Raw genomic sequence first — 20,192 nt, 5'->3', positions numbered from 1 at the left:
CCCCCCCCCCAATTACCCTCAAGCTTACCTGAAAATTGGTGACGGTCACACTGTCTGATGGGCCTGGGCTTCTCCAGCTACCAGATTTCTCACGGGTAACGTAACAAGCCACCACTGCCGCCCTTCCGGACCCGCCTTAGCTCTCCTGTGCGGGACCATTGCCGGGTTCCAGATCCTTAGCTACCCTGAACGGCTCGGCACACGCACGCGTAGTACTCACCCCTTTAGTTGTCCTGGGTCAGTCTGGGCGTTTTAGGCCTGTGGAGCTGAGGCTGGGCCGTAACAACCTCTGTAGCCTCCAGTGGAAAGGCAGCCCAACCAGAAAATTATCCTGCGGAGGCAACTGCAAATTGGCGAGTTTCCATGTGGACACACGCTGCTAGCGGGTCCCTGGCTTCTTCATCAACCAGGGCTCCTAGGTGTCTTTTGTTAGATGGCAAGGCAGGCCAGTATCCTCCTGCTGTGTTCAGAGGGAATTTGTGCATTTGTGTAGTTTAGGGCCTGGAAGCAGGCAGATGCTTGTGTCCCCAGTTCCTCCGGACCCATGCCCCGTTTCAGTTTTGCTACCTTAAAAAAGGAGCCGCTTGCACATGTGCAGTTCGCAGGTGCAGTTGGCACTCCTGCCACCAGCATTGAGCAGGCTGGGCCCTCCCGGCTGGTGGAGCTGGAGTCTATCCCCAGTCTCCTAAGTAGCCTGCACTGTGGAGGTGGGGGTTCATCCTGAAGACACCCTGACAGTCGTGCAACAAGGAAGCTGAAAATTAAGGGCAGTGAATCCCATTTGGACTTGCTGCTTATGGGGTCCCGAGTGTCTCCTAGATTATCCACCCCCAGCCTGCCTGGCCCCGCCCTTGTAAGGCAGGCCAGTGTCCTCAGGCTCTTCCTTCAGGGGAACATGCGCATTTGTGTAGGCTAGGGCTTGGAATGAGGCAAATGCCTTGTGTTCATTCCCAAGATCCCACTCCTGTGACCTGGCCCCTCTGGATTGGACCGGTGCCCTGTCCCAGGTTGCTGGCTGCGTGGAGCTGCGTGTTCCTGCACATGTGCAATTCCCACTTCTTGAGCTGTCCTGGGGAGCCAGGACCCTGTGGACGGGCGGAGCTGGGGCCAGGCTCCAAAACCTGCCGAGTCCAGTGTGGAGGGGACCCGCCGTAAATCACCTTGAGTCGCTAGCTGCAAATTTGCGACAGTAGGCCCTATTGCGGCCGGGCACCGGAACTCTCCATGAACCAGCGCTCCCAGGTGTCTCTCGTTGCATTCTCCACGTTCCCACCAAGCTAGGCTTTTGAGTCCCTGCGGGAGACCAGCTCCTGCAGGTCCAGGGGTTCCCTCAGGTGGAGGCGGAGTCCACGAGGAAAAAGGAAAAAATGCAACAGAGACACAGGAGCGCTTTTTCAAGAAATGTCTCACTTTATTTTACAGCATGCTCCTTTTTATACCGGGTAGTTTAACCATTGTTCCATTAGTATCAGGGTTACTCCTCATAATTCTTATGCTCCAGGGCACAGCTAGACCTTTTCTATGCTAAAGACTAACTTATCCCAACTACGCCCAAATCCCTCCACCTACAATGACTGAGACCAAGGCCTGAGCCTCTACATAATCGCCTAAAGGATGGTTACCATGACCACCCAACATTTATTCTAAAAACTATTGTCTAAGCAGGATCTTAGGATTTACAGGGTGTGTACTTTGACCTTTACTAAGAGACTAGTAGTGTGACTAAAATTGCCTTTAGTGTATAAAATATAATTATTGTGATATATCTATTGGAAGGGGAATTTAAATTCTTTAAGATATAAAGCAGTATCTGTTTCTCAGTCAGAGCTTCAGAATTTGTCACAATTGCAGTGTGGTTGGCCATGTCAGACACTGAGGTGCAGCCGGCTCCCAACAAGTCCCCATATATCTGGCCTCAGAGCGATAGGGTCTTTTGTGTAGGTGCAGTCTTGGACATTGGCAGATGCCCACTTCTCCCCAAGAGCCCAGGATAGATCAATAGGTTTATTCATTTACTCTTTCCACATACTTAAGATTATGGCAACAGATTGAGGCTGGTATCCTCTTTTATTTCTGCCCAAAGCAGGTCACTAATGTAATTCTAACTCTTCTCTTGTATAATTAACTCAAAGAGAGTTATCACTCGCTCTGCTCTGGGCACTTTGGTCTCTTCTCTGTTCCTGGAACATGCTTTGCACGCCACCTCAGAGCATTTGCACTTGCGATTCCCCCTCCAGGAAAGCTCTTCCCTTGAATATCTACTGGTCCTGCCCCCTGAGCTCCTGATCACATCTGTACTCTGATGTCACTGTCTCATTGGGACCTTCCCCAGGGTCTCATTTAAGATGATATACTCCCAACACTTCCCATCTCCTCCCTTCCCTTCTTTAATTTTCTCCTTAGTTGTCTAAGGCCATCCCAACCTGACTGCGCCCAATCTCATCTGATCTCGGAAGCTAATTTTCTCCTTAGCACTTATCACTAACATTCTAGAAACTCATTTGTCTTGTTTAGCATTGGTCACCTCAATTAAAATGTTAAGGTCCTTATGATGAGGGCCAAGCGAGTAGTGCCCCCCATTGGACAACTTTTAAATCTCCTCTTCCCTAGTTTCTCAGCTCCTGGCTTTGATTACTCTTCTAATCCTTTTCTGAATCCTAGACTAAAGATTGCTCCTAGACTGAATCACAGAATATCTCTCACCCCGGCTTCAGATAACTACTTAAAAGCCTGTTACTTCCCAACATCCCCCAGGCCATTCTGGACCTAACTCTTGGATAATCCCATCCCAGAGAGTAAATAGGTTTTAACATTTCCCCAGGCCAGTCTACTTGTTGATTGTAAACATTAAAGGCTAATGTTCTTTCCAAACCCATAGCCACCCAACATCAATGGCTTTGAGCTCTGCTCATTAAGAAATTTATTAATTAAAATCTATTTTTCCTCATTCAGGGGCCTTGGGGATACAGAGGGTACCCCAGCAAGATTGTTAGTCCCAACCAAAGAAGCCAACATGGTCTTCCAGGCAGATCTCAAGACCCCTTCCTCTCATGTGAGATCAGCTAGGGTGAGAGTTCCAGGAATCCCCCAATAGGCAGGGACAGCTCTACGCCCCTGCCCAGCAGGAAGCAGATACAGAAGAGACCTCCTGTCCCTCAACTTCCCATAGAGATTTTATGGGGATCACCTCTCTCAAGGGGAAAACAAGGCAGGCAGTTAGAGGCAGGCGTTGGGTCTCCACATTCCTGCATGTCCCACAGAATGCACCGCCCAAAAGACCTCCCCTCTCCATCCAAAACTTCTCAGTTTCTTCTAATAAACTCCTTTTCTAAAGAGATGAGATCAATCAGGTGGTGCCACACCCAGAGAGGAGCGGACCATTCTAGAGGAAGAAGGGATAAAAACTCCAAGTCCTGGTCTGTCAATGCCTTCTGAGCTTCCTTTGCTCTGCCTACTCCAAACTCTTTGGAGTGTACTTTCTCTTCTAATAATGGCCCTTGATGCTCAGGCCCACTTGTGTTTCTTTGAAATGTATTTTTTCTTCTAATAAACTCCTTTTCTGCAACTTTACCTCTCTGGTCGGTGTCTCCATTCTTCGGTTCCATGAGACCACGATCCTGGCACAAGAAATATCCTATATCACTTAAGGATGGGCACTTTTGTCAGTGTTGTCTACTGCTGTATCCCCAGGTCCTGCAACATACCAGATGGCCTGTAGGGGGCACTCATTTGTCATGCATAAATCAATCAGTGAAAGAATGAACTTTCATGTTCCCTTCTTCTTTATTTCTGTTTTTAAGTCTTTCCTCACAGGTAGAAATGTGAATGTGTGGGGTTCCAGAATGAGGCACCCCAAGATGAGGCACCCCTGTGGTATGCAGAGTGTTTTGAGCTAAAGGTAACTTGAGCCACAGGTCAAGAGAAACTTCTGCCTCCCCTCCCCCGCTCCTAACTACCTAGAAGAATTTGAATTAGAAGCCCTGCCCATAAGAAATTATCAGAGATAACTACTTTTGGTCTATCTACAGGGCAGGGAAAACTTCTATTTACTAAGAACTTCTGTTCTTATCATCCTGCAATAATCAGCAGCCCCCAAGGCACTTTACCTCATCCCTACCTAGCTCAGGATGTCTTATCTACCCATGCTTTCTTTCTAGCTCCGAACCTCTCATGCCTGTGGAGTCTCTGACTCTCTCATGCATGTGGAGTTCCCATACATATGTATGTATTAAATTTGGTTATTTTCTCTTGCTGTCCGTCTCATGTCTGATTATTAGACCAGCCAGAAGAACCTTGAGGGTAGAGGAAAGTTTGCTCCTGGGAGGAAATGAAAGGTGAGACGAAAGAAGACAAATGAATGAAGAGCTTAAAGAAAGGTAATTCAAAGAAAGAAGAATGAGGAAGCCCTTATGTTTGGAACACAAACCCTAAACCTTAGTAATTCAACAGTAACTGAGATGTCAGTCTTGCAATATAGACTGTCCCTCAGACATATCTTGCATATTCAGCCCTTCACATTCTTCTGGATTTTTCTCTAGTGCTCTCTGGTGGATACACGGTCCAGGATAATATCAGCAAAGTAAAATGTTAAACTAGAAGTAATTACTTTTTTAATTTACTTGCTGAATAAATATATACTATTCGCTCAACAATTAATACATACTTTCTCTTTTAAGAAAAATAACCATGATTTAAATGGATACATTTCACATTTGAGTTTAAGATGAACAACTTTTGTGTTTGAAAGCCACGAAGTTGGGAATCTCTCACAGGAATAGTACAAGATCTCATCAAAAATAATAAAACTCAGTTATCTCATGCTAATTTGCATATAGATGTATTTATTTTGTATATGTAGAAATGTATATATAAATAAAAATAGTGTTGTCTCTTGGCATGAATAAATCCAGTCAGTGAACAATATTCACACAATGCAAAGTCTTAATGGGATTGCAATGTTAAACATTCTAAAAAGAAGCTACATTTTAAAAAAGAGAACACATAAGATAGTTGGTGAAGAATGACTAAAAATACATTTGCATCAGGAAATTCATACTGATAGAAAATGTAGCTGAATATATTGTTATATAATCAGCATTATCTCTGTTAACCTAACAAACTTCTAAGGGTATTATTCTCATGCAGCTAAATAACTGCAACTTGGAGTATCAGCCAGTCTCTTGTGCTCAGGACTAATGTCTATACTCTGCTTTTAAATCCAGTTGTCGTGGAATTTCAAACTGCCTTCGCAGCACAAATGGCTGCCCTTTCCAGTACACAAACTATGCTGTGGGTTTGCTTCGAAACTCCTTGTTGAAGAATTTTCTTGCCTCAACGTTGCTGAGGGAAACAGAACAGCGAGATGGATTCTGCCTTCTGTATTCGATGCTTTCAACGATGGCATTCTTTACCACCTGCAAACAGAGGCAAAAGATGTGTAATTTGTGCAGCTCTGAACTCACTGAAACATTTGTTTGGTCAAGACAAAAATCGAACTAATTTTTTTATTATAGTATTCTTTTGGAAATAGAGAAAGAAATCTCTGAGCCACTCTGGAGATGTGTACACAGAGGGGCATTGCCATTCCCACATCCAGTCTCACTGGGCGAGCTGGGTCCAGTGCCTGAGGGAGAGAGACGTGGGATCTGGGTGGTGCTAACACGCATGGAATATTCTGTGACTTTATGTCAGGCCCAACACACAGACCCCTCTATTCTTTAATAGTAACTTTAAACAACAAGCAGTTGTATTATGGGAGCTAGAATTTATCACAGGAATGTGACACCTTTATTTGCTTTATGATTTTTTTTTAAGCTGAGCCATCCTGCCATCTTTATGATTTTTAAAACATATAAATGTGTATATATGTACATATACGCGCGCGCACACACACACACACACACACACACATATGAAGTTGGACAATTAAGTTCTCCAACTTTCCACCGTGCACTTACATGGTGGAAAGTTTGTGACTTGTATATAAATAATTGTCTTCTGGGAAAATGGCTCAAATGTTACTGAGGCTTTTAAGTAAAGCAGATATTTGCTGACTCCCTTTTACCCATGAGTAAGGGAAACGTAATTCTAGGGTGACAGAAGAGGTTTCAGGCCTAAGAAGGAGACCCTGACCAAGGGCCTTCCAGATACACTTTCTTGGCTGTGTGAGATAAGGGGAATTAATGTAAATCCTTGAGCATGTTTCCTCTTCTTTAAAAGGGGAATAATAGTACTCATCTTAGATTTTGCAGGGATTGAAGATCATTTATAAAAAGTGCTTTGCATAATGCCTGGCCCATAGGAAACATTCCATAAGTAACATCTATTTATTGTTATTTTTAAACTGACCGTAGATGTCAGTTTAGGGGCTTTAAATTAGATGTGAGGCTATAAAAGCTTACTAGAAATAAAACACCATGTATAGCCAATAGTGGGGTTATTATTTGGTAAAAGCCAGGAAATAAATTCTGTGATCAATCATGTCCTACTACATTATCTTTTAATATCAATTTCCCCAGCTTTCTAGAGATCTTGTCAGCAGGTTTTCAGTTGGTTTCTCCTTTACCAGAGCAGCACGAGACACATCAACCCCCACTACAGAGAAGTACCCAGGTAAAATAAATATCAGCTATTTACTTTCCAAACACCTAAAAGGTTTTAAAAGGTAAAAGACCACAGGGGAAATGATACTGATAATAACTGCTGTTGATTACTTTGTAATGAATTCATAAGCACAAAAAATCAACAATGTCAATATCAATAACCAGTAGATTCACAACTGGACCCTGGCTGTTGTTTCTAGCAAACAGGCTATTCTTCTAAAGGAAAAGGAATATTGACACTTAAAACTCTGAAAAACCGAAATCATACCCAATTAGAATGTGCAAGTTGAACCACCAGGTGGCATATTAACACTATGAAACTGTTATCCAGGTTCTTTCAGATTCTGCAAAAAATACCGATTTGCTGTGATTTATAATTCTGTGATATAAGCAGAAGAGGCTAAGCTCATTATTATATCAGTTGCTAAATTCAAGCCTTCAGCATGATACATGGTACAACTAGATGTATCCAAAAAGGCAATGTGTCATATATGAATTTTCCTGTTTTTTGTTTTGTTTTTCATTTAGGAGTAATCTTAAGTAGTGGGTGTACTTTTCAATCCCCTCAAATTCACTGAGATTTCAAATCCTTGTTATCTTAGCAACAGCCCTCATATCTCAACCTTCTCCATCCCCACTGCCCCTCCCTAAATATGACCCATGCATCTTTCACTTGTGCCATTCAAGAGCCTCCTAAACTGTTGACCCAGAGCGTTCAACTCTTTGACAATAAAGGCAGGGAATAAGAAAATAAAGCACGTAACATGTGATCGTCCCCCCAAAAGGAACACACTTAGAAATTAAGATTAGACGTAATCCACAAGCACATATTGAATTCCCACAATAGAAAATTTAAAATGAGCTCAAAGAGGGAAGTTACAGTATAATTTGAGAGAGAAATAAAAATTAGAAATCTAGAAAAATAGAAGAAGATATAGTGGCCTAAATGACTGTGAATTTGGTGGCTAATGTCTGGCTTCCCAATTAGAAGCTCAAGTGTCAGGAACACAGGGACCTTTTAAGTCTGGTCATTTTTGATCCTAGCACTTAGGGCACAGTAGGGGAACAATAAATATTTGTAAAATTAACAAATGCACAGACAGTTATCATTGAAGGTTGAATTAAACAGGATAAAGTTCAACTCATAAGAATAATGAGACTTGATTTGAGTGGAAGGACAGGCAGGATTTTATAAGGCATGGAAAGATTGGGCATTCTCAATAGAAGGATAATTTTATAAAAAGGCTGAAGATGGAAGGTAATGGGATGTATAGGACACATCTGGAAATTGGCCAGGCTGGAAAAGAGACTGTTTCTGGGAAACACTAGGAAATACTCCTGCTTCATAGCTAGATGGTTCAAAGGTTAGGAAAGAGTGGAAAAAAACCTGTGGTCGCATCTCAGCTCCTCACATACTGTGTCACTTCCAGTGACCTCCTTAAATAATCCATGACTCAGTTTCTTCATATATAAATAAAAAGACCTACCTCATCAGCTAGTTATGAGTGTTAAATATTTGAGGGAGAACTATTTAGCTTATATTAAGCACTCCAAACATTTTCCTGTTCTTTTTGTTTTGTGAATGGTTGTATTCCTAGTTCTTACTACACTGCCTGGCACAGTAGATACTTGATAAATATGTGTTGAATTAATGGAGAAATAAGATGGAAAAAGATTACAGGCAGCATTAAAAGGTGATAAATTAGGGCCTAATATATTAGGCCATGATACCTAATAAGCTTCTAAATTACTTTTAAAAAGATAAAGACTTTAACTAGTACCTAGACACTCTGATCATGATGATGAAATATCAATAAATTAAGAATTAAGGGGCAGCCGGTTAGCTCTGTTGGTTAGAACGCAGTGCTCATAACACCAAGGTTGCCTGTTCGATCCCCACATGGGCCGCTGAGCTGCGCCCTCCACAACTAGATTGCAACAACTATTTGACTGGGAGCTGATAGGTCCGGGAAAAACACACTGTTCCCCAATAAAATTAAAAAACAAAAACAAAAAACAACAACCAAGAATTAAGTACCCAGAACTTCTGGATATGTGCTTTTCCTCAATTTAATTACCATTTAATATTGAACACTTAAAAGAATTGTTTGAGAATGAATTTTAAAAGCTTGTTATTATGCATCATGGACATATACCAAATAAACGGACACACAACGGGTTCTTAGACTATGCTACTGAATTAATAACTTGAATGAGTGTGGCTGCACAACAGTACGTTTTCCTGTGATAGCTGAACCGACTAGGTACTAGAAAGAAAACCTCAGAAGGCCTTCCAGATCAAAGGACTGGTTTACGAGTGCAGCCTGTAGCCACACTATTTGGCTGCGCACACATTGTATAGAGATTCCCCACGGTCAGGATCCCTCGTATCCTGACTCTGGCTCTCCCCGCCTCCTAGCACATTAAACTCTTCAACAGTTTCAGCCAGTAGGTCAGTGACATTTTAAAACTCATTCATGAAAGCGTTATGGCATATTTCTTTTAGATGGCAGGCATTGTGATCAGTACCTCTCGAGGATACAAGGTAAATGAGGCAAGTCATTGTTTTTCATGGGTTTAAAAGCAGAAGATAATATGAACACAGATAATAATTATCATATTAGTTGCTTCAATTTCTTGAGTGTCTCTTTGATACTAAGCCCTTGAACCATATTGTTTTATTTACTCCTCACCCTGATCTAGAAGGCACGTTATCACTGTGAAAGTTAAATTGGGCAAGGCTAACCTATATGCCCAAGATCATGCAACCAACAGGCAGCCAGAGAAGATCCGAATACCCAATTTGGTCTGACTCCAAAGCCTCTGTGTTTCCCACATACCACATGTCTACCAGTATAAGTCACTATATGTGAGGTTTCTGCAAAAACAAACAAACATGAAATACTGCCATTGTAAAAGCACCGAGGCAAGGTTCAGTGAAAAGGAATTTGGGAGGATTGAGTAAGCGCAGAAACCTGATGCTAATGACAAACCCAGGCTGCTCTCACAAAGTGAGCATAAACAGAGCAGAAGTTTTCTGAAGATGAGCTGGAATGTAGCCTCAGCACAGCAGGCCAGCGAGGATCTCTGGGGGAAAGGAAGCCACCAAAGCATACAGCTGTTAGAGGCAGGGTGGCCTTTTCAGGGTAAAAATTGAGGTCAGAATGTGAATTGAAGATGAACGTGTGCCTTATGTCACAGTGGCCATGGCCACAAACTTGAAAACTGTCTCTGATGGACTTGGTAATCAAGTGTTTTTGCATTAAAGAGTTTATAGTCACAGGGTCCACAATTTGCAAGCAACCCTGACAGTCCACAGCAAGTCAATGTGTGTGTTGTGTTGCTGAAGTGCGAATTAGTAGCCTACTCCATCCAAATGGTGTGGGAACGAGTGATTCAGCTAATGATGAACTCCCCAGCTCCTACCTCAGCCATTTTGTTGCTCTTTACTTATCGTCACTTATCAAGATGCTTTAATTATGATATGTCTTCTTGGTAAAACGTAGGAGACGTGGGAGTCCTCTCAAGAGAGAGTAAAAATGTCGGTGAAAACGAGAAGTCTTACCTGGGTATGAGGTGCGTGCACACACACACACACACACACACACACACACACACACACACACGACCAAGGATCACATGAAAACAAGTCTCGATGGTCATATCATTTAAGAGGAAACCTACATTCATTCATTTAAAAATATTTATTTACTGCTTAGGCTGCTATAGACTTGTCTATGTTCTTAATTCTGGGCATTTGCAAAGGCCTGGAGGTGTATCCATCATGTTACAGGATACAGAGACATATAGGTAAGGTCCCCGTTTATTGAGCAGCTTCTGTTTGCAGGGCACTTCATACGTCACCTGATTAAAGATTCACTACTGTCATTATGATATATGCTGTTACACCTGTTTTGGAGATGAGCGAACTGAGGCTCAAAATACTTAAGTAGCTTATTTAAAGTCACACAAGTGGCCCGTCTGGGATCTGCACATGGTATAAAGCCCAGGATGTTGCTTCTACATGCTGTGCCAGAAAAGTTCTTGGAAGCAACGAAAACCTGCTTAATTAAACGGTTTGTGGAAAATCAACATTTGATGAACTGTTAGTCAGGGTGGTTATTTTGGCACTCACTCTATTTTTGTTCAGGCTTTATCTTTTTCACCTATGTGTCAAACAAACTACTTTGAGGAATGTTTGTAAAACATATAAATAGAACTATATAATTCTTTATAGCAAATAGCTTAGCAGGATTTATATAAACCAGAACTGAAAACAATGCGAGAAATGTAGCTGATTAGGTTACATATGTATATACATACATACATATATGTATATACTCATACACACAGATGTAGACACACACACATATATATATATATATATATATATATATATATATAAATAGGTGTATATACACCTGTATATATGTGTGTGTATTTTTTATTTTCTCAGGTCCAATAAGTTATTTATATATTCCTACAATCTATTTTTATTTCATTTGAGGATGACTGATCAAGTATAATACATTTCACCCCAATATATAGTTTTGTGTTTATGGGCTTCATGCTGGAAAAATAATTTACTCTGATATTACTCCTTAGTTCTCTTATCTTTAACAGCAGGGGTTCTTATAAAACACAACTCTATTTTGAGAATGTTCACTCTATATAAATCACAGATTAAAATCCTGACTTTCTTTTAATATTCTTTAAATTTGCACCATCACAACAGAAATAATGTAGCATATGGATTTCAGATGTCCACTGCTTGTGATATAAAAGAAAAAAGGAATAGTAATATTTAGAAAATGTTACATCCTCTAAAATTTGCTAAGCATGCTCTACATGAATTATCACATAATATTCATAAATGAAGGCTAACAAGAAAGCATTTTAGAGGTGCAAGAAATGAAGCTTATTGGGGGTATAGTCCTACATTTACAAAACTTTAAAGATATTGATGAATAAACATTTTACAGTGTAACGGTTATAATGGCACACAATTGATCATTACTAGTCTCCGGCCAAATGAAACAAACAAGCAAGTTAGATGTGCCCAGATCCTATTAGCTCACAAAAATCTAATTAAATCTCATATATGAAGAACACTCATCCACAAACTGCGTTCTTTCGAGCCATTCACACAGTCTCCAAAAGACTGGCAAATCATATATGATACCTTTCCCTCTCCATTGAATTTCTTTCTTTCTTTTTGCTGTTATTCTATTTTTCTAATGTGCAAAATCCAATTAGGCTAATGAACCTGGGCTTCCACAACTGATAATGATTGTCAAGACACTATGATTTGGACCTAAAAACCAACATGATTCCAATTACACAACGGGGTTTCTAAATGGTGAGCTGGAGACTAAAGATTTCACGTGGACAAAGAATCTTAGCAGCAGATATACCAGTGATAGGAATGATTATACTGAAGAGAATGGCTTGTTTCTCAAGTTTCTAAAGCAATGCATACTTGATATATCAAGGGCTAAAAATGGGGAGGCTGCTACTTTTATAGCTATTACCAAGATCCCCCAAAATGAAGACATTTAAAAGCATGAGTGTACCCATTAAAGCATATGATATCTTTGCAGATTAATTACACTGCTGGTTACCTTCACTTTCTTAATTTTATATTTCCTTTTTATCACTTTTCTTCCTACTTCTAATTTATTTTACCATGTGACAAAGACACTAGAAACTTGGGCAAAGAAGCTGAGTATTAACCAATCTGTAAATCAAATAACAGTATAAAATGTAGGCTTTGCCAATTTGGAGGCATTAGTTTTCTTATTTGTAAATTTGCCTTATTCATTCATAAGCCTTATTTTTAATTAATTAAAAAGAGGCATTGCTTTGTTTATGTGACATGAAGTATTTGACGTTGTCAGTGATCGTAGGAGATACTCACATCTATGTTGTTCAGGGTGTTGAAGTACATCAGATCATGCAGTCTTTTGAAGGCTTTATTTGGATATTGAAAGTTGAAGGTTGAAAATGGTGATTCAGGGTCATCAAAAATGTCAAAATCGGCTATTTCTTTCTCTTCCTTAGTTTCTCTTGGAACACCTAAATATCAGAAGAGTCTCAAATGGTGTTATTTTGAAAGCCACAAAATATCCCTAAAACCCAGGGAACAAAACTTACAAATAGTCACAGACATGACTTTGGGAGTCCTCATTGAGGTCATGCGGTCTGTATTATACACGGTTGTGCCTCCACCTATAGTCCCTGGGTGAGAATTTCTGTGTGTTTTAATGGGATAACTTCCAATTGCCAGTATTTGCATCTCTGTGACTAAGGGCTTTCTACCCTTCCCTGCAACTGTGGAAGCCTTCTTTGCTCCCTAGCAGCAGGTTGGGAATCCTGGTAAATAACATTCTGCCCCAGACAGCAGTCAACCAAAGATTTTGGGGAGTTAGGATATAATTACCCCAGTTCTCCTGTCTCTTGCTGTGTGGGTGGGAAGGATGATTCTAGAGCACAGTTTCTATTTCATTTGCTTGAGTTTCCTGCAGGATCAAGTTCAGCTGACTCACTAACACATCTTTTCTTGTCTGCCTTCCTTCTGTGTATCACTTCCCCTTCCTTACTAAAGTTCCCTAAGTTCACTCAAATAAACCATTCGTACTTGAATCCTTTGCTCAGCACCTGCTTCTGGGGGAACCCAAGCCAAACATGATCTAATTGTCTTCATGCCACAGCAATCCCCTATCCAGTCTTTCCTTGAGAATTAACAGTGATACAAAATTCTCTGTTTCCAGTACTCTATTGTTCAATAACTAAAAATGACAATTCTCCCTTCTCTTGTTTTGAATTATGACTCATAACTTCCATCCTTATCGATCCTTTCTCTGTCTTCCTCCACCATCTAGAAAGTCACTTTCTTCCCCCTAATCACCTGTTCGATCTTCCAGGACTATTATTTTTGTGTGTGTCTTTCCTTTTACAACTACGCTTGGTCCTAAAATAGTTTGATTTTTAGGTCTTCAGCATCCTGCCTGTCAATCTCTAGATTTTCCAGGATGCTGAAGAGTTTATAGGCTCCCCTGAAGATGGTACAACAGGTGACTGTGCTTGGAACTTGGTTCTCTTCTTCTATGAAATATAACATGGCAACATGAAATTATCAGCCATGTTGGAACGCTAGATTACATTCATCCTGTGGTCAGCTAAAATTCCCAGAGCTTTTGCATGAGTTGTGTTGAAACAAGGGCTTCCTTCACAACTGTGATAGTCAAAATATTTAACAGCCCTCATGATAAGAGCACCAACCAATCAGAGCAAACATAATCTAATGTTTTGGAGTAACGCCCCCGATCTGTTTCTACTCAGCTGGTTGTTAACCCCCTAGTTTCTGGTTGTGAAGGACCCAGGGGATCTTGGAGCGAGAAAGATGGGGAGTACTTGGGGGTCTCAGGATAGTAGCTATTTATCAAGGTAACGGGAAGCATTCAAAATTGTAATACAAGCTGGTACAGCAAGTACCTGTGTGAACTTGCTTAATATCAGTCTTGCTCCTTTACCAGATTTCTACTTTCCAGAAAACAACTTACTCCCAACGTACCTGGAGCCTTGTACTTTCTGAAGTTGATGTTGGCCAGAACGAAGTGGATGATAGTTGGGCAATCTTGGTCCACATCATGATTCTTGGGTTTAAAAACATAGCACTCTTTTAGCCCCTCTCGATCGAACACATTAGGGTCAATCTTTGGAAAGGGGAGCTTGTTCATTTTAGCCCACTTCTCTGCAAGGAGAATTTCCTGTGGAAGACGGAAAAAGGCATTTGGGAATTCTCAGACTTCACTTGTTCAGTTGGCCATCTTTCAGTATTCATTAGGTGGTTACCATGTGCTAGCAGTGTGCTCCTTGCTAAAATGAATAATGACCCTGTTCTCAAGAAGTTCATCAATCTCAAAAAAACACATAAGGACTCCATGAACGAACTAAGAATTGTTATGTTAATTCTTGGCATAGGGCTAGTTCCATTGGAAAATTTATTGATGAGCTGAACTGAATGAAATTATATTGATGTAATTGCGATAGGAAAAAAAATATTACGGGTTCTGGGCATTTACAAACCATGTGCATGTTTTTTTAACCCTTAAGAGTCAAAGAATCTGATGAAACAGAATTAGGAACACTCTGCTACCAAATTTTTACCTATATCATCCCCACACAACTAAGTACAATTAATAAATTTTATGTATACGTAAATATTTAAGTTACTCTGAATCAGTTGTTTTTGTTTTTGTTTGTTTCGCTTCTGTTTACAAAGAGAAGCGGAGCTTCTGGCCTCAGCATGTTGTTATTGCATGTGTAGTGGCTAAGAGTGGGCCATGTGGAGGTACCAGGAGTTTAGTTAATGGGTATGGTGGATTGCATGTCTGTTTCCACATATCAGCTCCCTTCCTGGTAAGAGGAGTAGCTTCCCCACCAGCATGAGAAGACACACAGGACAGCCCCAGCAGCTGATCTGCAGCTGCTGACATGTAACTTGACTGAGAAATATGTTTGTTATCGGCCACTGAGATTTTAGGTTTATTTTTGCACAAAGGCTGACTAAGGAAGTGAGTAAACACATGCATACAAGACATTAAATTTTAAATCAATATCCATCATTGTGGACAGGTACCATGAATAGAGCTCATTTCAATGTATGTACAGCTTAAGAGGAAGCAGGACAAATAAGAAACTGATGCTAGGGTTGAATTGCCCGAGATAAAGAACGAGGTATGGGACCTTGGGCACAATTCTTAATGTTTCCACACTCAATATCCTCAAGTATAAAATAAGGAGAGTAATAATAATACATAGCTCATAAGATTGCTATCGGAATTATTTTGGGGGGCTAAAGTATTCCCCTGATGGCACCATGGGGATCATAAGTAACAACAACCGACCGACCAACCAAAGGGACAGGGACCAGGTTGTTCACTGTCCCTGAAACCGTAGGCTCCCATGCCCATGTCACCTGTTTCTTAATTCTCAGCATCTCATTTGCTCCCACCATAAAATAAAGTTAACACTATTATCTTCCTTCGGATTGCTGTGAGGGTTCAATGAGATCATGTATTTCTAAAATCTCAGGAATTTGTATTTCAGGAAATAAGCACTTTAGAACAGCACGTTACATTTGGAGAAAAATACACTTTTCATTGAACTTTCATTATTCTTGATGCTTCTGGAATGTCACGAATTTTAAGTTGATCAACTCTCTAGAAGCCATTTACAAAGGAATAAAAATATGAGACAACAAAAGATTTAACGTATATTAAAGCATTTCTTCACATTCTATTAAGCTAAATATGATGATATTTTACAGAAAAATCCCATGTCTATGAATATTTTCTTGCTTGAAACTTGAGAAAACTTTTATCCCTCTTCTCCTCCGCCCTGCTCAGTTGAATTATTCAGCTGGTTATTTCTTGTCTAGCACTGTTCACAATTATTCATTCCAGACTATTCAACATGAAAATAAAACCCAAAGTTCACACTGTGAATCAATTGCGTGAGAATACAGAGAAAAAAGAGCTTACTAGTGTTTACAAACATGACTCAAGAGTATGACCAATGATGCATGGATGTGTGGAGAAAGAGGAAAAGGGAATTTCATGAGGTAAAAGGCCAAGCTATTTTTAGATAGATATTTCATGCTGGAATCAGGAAGACACGGAAGCTTTCCCTTTCTTTACATGATCCTGATGTGGAAAGATTAAAAACCGATGACTACAAAGACAGCGATTACAGAATGGAAAACCATCTCCTTTCTGCTGTCTCATTTCTCTGCTTGTGAAGACAGAAACAATGACACAGCCTATGAGTAGGGCAGACACGTTTGAAAAGGGTATTTGAAAAGAATGTAGTGAGCAAAATAATGGCTGCTCCACAAATTATAGCAATATGCCAGGGCTCTATTCTATTCTAACTATCCATTTTGGTTGTTATTTGATACCTGTTATTTCTTGTCTAGCACTGTTTACAGTTATTCATTCCAGACATTCAACATCAAAATAAAACCAACAGTTCACACTGTGAATCAACTGCATTGAGAATAAGGACAAAGAAAGAGCTTGTTCATGTTTCCAAACTTGCAAACAGATTTCCATCGACTGATTTATGGTAAATTTCATAGTAATAACTAAAATTGTTTTTTCTGGAGATAAAAATTTGATAGTATCCTTCAAAATGATATTTTGCAAAATGTTTGCGCTCATTTTTGAGTACTAAAACATCTTGAAAGACAGGAAACAACATAAATAACATAGAATGTTATTCAAACTATAGTACAAATGACATGTATATGCCATATTTACTTATTTATACATGTAGATAAATATATATTTATAAATAAATATATTCATATCTATCTATTTATAATTAATTAACTCTTCTTTATAGGAAATGAGTTTTTTCTCTGTACAAACTAGGATACAGCTTTTTGAGATATTTCTCATTATTTAAAACCTATTTTTAGATTAGAGGGAGGAATGGGGCATAAGTATATAAGTAAATTTACAGAATCTTAACAAACTATTAAAGCAACTAATGTAAGATACAGTGGCTAGAAACTATAATTTATAATTCATTATTTGTGGTCTTGGCCATTCTCACTCCCAATCAAAAGCATGGTAGTATTAGGATCCAAGAGCTTTAAAATGAAATGCAATGGCGTGAAAATAATTTTCTGTATCTAATAGTGTGTAGAATTTACATAGAATTTAGCAGTCCTCGTTAGCTCTTCTTCAGAGCTATATAGTAACCTTTACAGAGGTTACTATAAATTCACAAAAACATATGAGGAGAAATTCATGTTGGGTATATCTACTCATCATACAACATCTGATCTTCAAAACCCAGTACAGGTGTAGTGGGTTGAATGGTGGTCCTCCAATAGATAAATCCATGCCCCAACCCACAGAACCTGTGAATATAACCTTAATTGGAAAAGGGGTTTTTGCAAACGTTATTAAGTTGAGATCATCATGGATTATCTTGGTGAGTTATACATTCAATGACAAATATCCTTATAAGACACAAATGTCCTTATAAGAAGACACACACACAGAAGGCCATATGAAGACTGAGAAGGGAATTATGGGTCGTCGGGAAAGTCATGACACATTTTTGCATTGAAAACAAAAAAATATGTCATGACTTTCTCAATGACCCAATACAAGCCAGGGAAAGCCTAGAACTACCAGAAGCTGGGAAAAGCAAGGAAGAATTCTCCCACAGAGGCTTTGGAGGGAGTGTAGCCCTGAGGACGCTTTGATTTAGATTTCTGGCCTTCAGAACTGTGAAAGAATACATTTCTGTTGCGTTAAGCCATCGTGTTTGTGGTAATTTCTTATGCTAACCCCAGGAAACAAATACGAGAAATAAATCTGTAAATGTTACATTTAATAACATGTAGTTAGTTCCCTTCTTCAGCCATGATGGATTGATGTCCACAAAGCTAACGCTTGGACTGGTTTGGCCACGATGGTGTGACCCAACCTAAAAATCATAAGTAAATCATATGCTTAAGTTCCAAAACAATGATCAAATTCTAACGTCAACAAATAAATCAGGTTAATATGGAAAAATACGGATGCTTTGTCCATAATAAAAGGAGATACATACCGGGGGTGTCAAAAAAATGTATACACATGACTTGTATTCATCTTTTGTTATGGGTTATATTCAGTATTACAATTTTAATACAGTTTTTTCCTTTCCTAAAAGGTGTGTATAGTTTTTTGGCACCCTCTGTACATATCAGGGAGAGAGGTGGGTTGTTAACAGGAAAAACTTGAGCTTGTTTAAACGCTGATGGCTAGGAGCCATCAATGAAGGTGTTACCGGAGAGTGGAGAGATGATATGTATGGTAGCGTCACATCCTTCGAAAGGTTACAGGAGTGAGGCGTGGAAAGGAGATATAAAAATACAGGTGGTGTATATATAGAAACATCTATATTGGGGAAAGAGGGGAGGAGCAAATAATGGCTGTGGAAGGAGTTTCCTCATTAGGCATGGAGAAGGGAAGGGAAGAAAGTGCTCATCGGATGACTTTAAGCTTTCATAGGAATTAGGAGTCAGTGTTATGTTTTGAGGGTGAGAGGTTGGAGGCAGTGGAGTCAGGGCCATGGGGAGACTAAAAGTCAGCCTCTGTGGAGAACTGAAAAAAAGTTCTAAGCAGGCAATGTAGAAAGATTGCTGGGTGGCACTGTGGCCTCACCTAAGTAAGACCACGGCCATTAGTGTGCCCTCCACCTGGGACACCTCAAACTTTCTTTAGACACGCCTCGGATGTTCTTTCTTGACCTCCACAGGCCATAGTTTCAGGATGAAGCACTCGGTAAATTCTACTAATGCAGCAATTTTCATGGGGTATTGTCGGTATTTATTTACATACATATTGCTTTCACTGTCTGTGAACTCCATGCAGACTAGCCTACTCCGTGTGTGTGTGTGTGTGTGTGTGTGTGTGTGTGTGTGTGTGTTTGGTTTTAATCATTTGGTTCTAATTGCCTGATAAATGCCAGCCAAAACGTGAGTATGTAGGACAATTTTTTGTGGGTGAATGAATGATGCTATAAGAGAGATATATACATACTGGGGAGAGAGAAGCACAACTAAGAGAATGCACAGCTGGAAATGTCTGTAGGTTTAAAGCTACAATTAGTAAAACACCCCTCCGCACACACACAATTTTCCTGTTCATCATATCCTCCTGCAAATATAGTTTGTCTCCTTCTTCCCTGGGCAGTCTATAGAACTGCCTCCAATTTCTTAACTTCCACTCATCCCTTAAATCACTACAGTATAATTTCTGCCCTTATGACCCTACTGAAACTGCTCTTGTCCAGTTCCCCAAAGACCTCTTTCTCAAATATCTTCAGTTGGTTTTCATAACCCTGCACACTTCCTTGGTTTCATCCTTTACTGAGGTTCTTCTTGAATCTTCAAGATACTATTTTATGTCCTCTTCTCTTCTCACAGTATTTATTCCCCATACATGGTTTTCATTAACTTTTACCTACTCACGCCCACCTTCCAGAACTTCAGAGACATTGCATCATTCTTGTCCTGCTTGGGCTCTGAACTTTAACGTGAGTCATAGAGAACAATTTTTAAACATTTCTTTAAGCAGGGGAGTGATTGAACCATACCTGTGTTTAAGAAATAGTACTCACAATAATGTAGAAAACGGGTTAAAGGGATAAGAAGTTGGGGTCAAGAGGACTAAGATACCTACAAGGCATGCAAAACGATGTGATAGATAATGAAATGCTACATAAACTCTCCTTACCTTGAACGGAGGACTAGAGTCACTTGGCCTTGCAGAAAAGTCAAAGGAGATGATGAGATCGACCCCCCTCTGAGGTCTCAGGATCAAGGGGTAAGGCAGGTTAAATGTGAGGCCACTGTCCACTACATGAATCTTTTTACTTTTCACATCCAGAGGCTCATATATTCGCTCAAATTCGTCAGGATCTTTACAAAGGAAAAAAGAAGAGAGAGAGATAGAGAGAGAGAATGAATGAAACAACCATTTAACATTATGTAGAATAGAAAAATATTCGTTATGTAAATTTGTG

General features: G+C 39.9%; 1 protein-coding gene across 1 annotated transcript in view; it reads right to left on the bottom strand.

Moving 5' to 3' along the window:
* Positions 1-4,829: 4,829 nt before the first annotated feature.
* PLA2G4A (phospholipase A2 group IVA) overlaps positions 4,830-20,192 on the bottom strand; it is a 141,131-nt gene continuing 125,768 nt past the window's right edge. The window contains exons 15-18 of the mRNA XM_019635430.1: positions 19,904-20,088; positions 14,176-14,371; positions 12,520-12,677; positions 4,830-5,414 (exon numbers count right to left, since the gene is read on the bottom strand). Of these exons, the coding sequence (XP_019490975.1) occupies positions 5,283-5,414; positions 12,520-12,677; positions 14,176-14,371; positions 19,904-20,088 (671 nt within the window). The 3' untranslated portion in view covers positions 4,830-5,282. The remainder of the gene's footprint in view (positions 5,415-12,519; positions 12,678-14,175; positions 14,372-19,903; positions 20,089-20,192) is intronic.

The sequence above is a fragment of the Hipposideros armiger genome, unplaced genomic scaffold (assembly GCF_001890085.2).
Source record: "Hipposideros armiger isolate ML-2016 unplaced genomic scaffold, ASM189008v1 scaffold_22, whole genome shotgun sequence".
Taxonomy (NCBI): domain Eukaryota; kingdom Metazoa; phylum Chordata; class Mammalia; order Chiroptera; family Hipposideridae; genus Hipposideros; species Hipposideros armiger.
The sequence above is the reverse complement of the archived record's forward strand: the minus strand, read 5'-3'. Positions and strand labels throughout refer to the sequence as shown.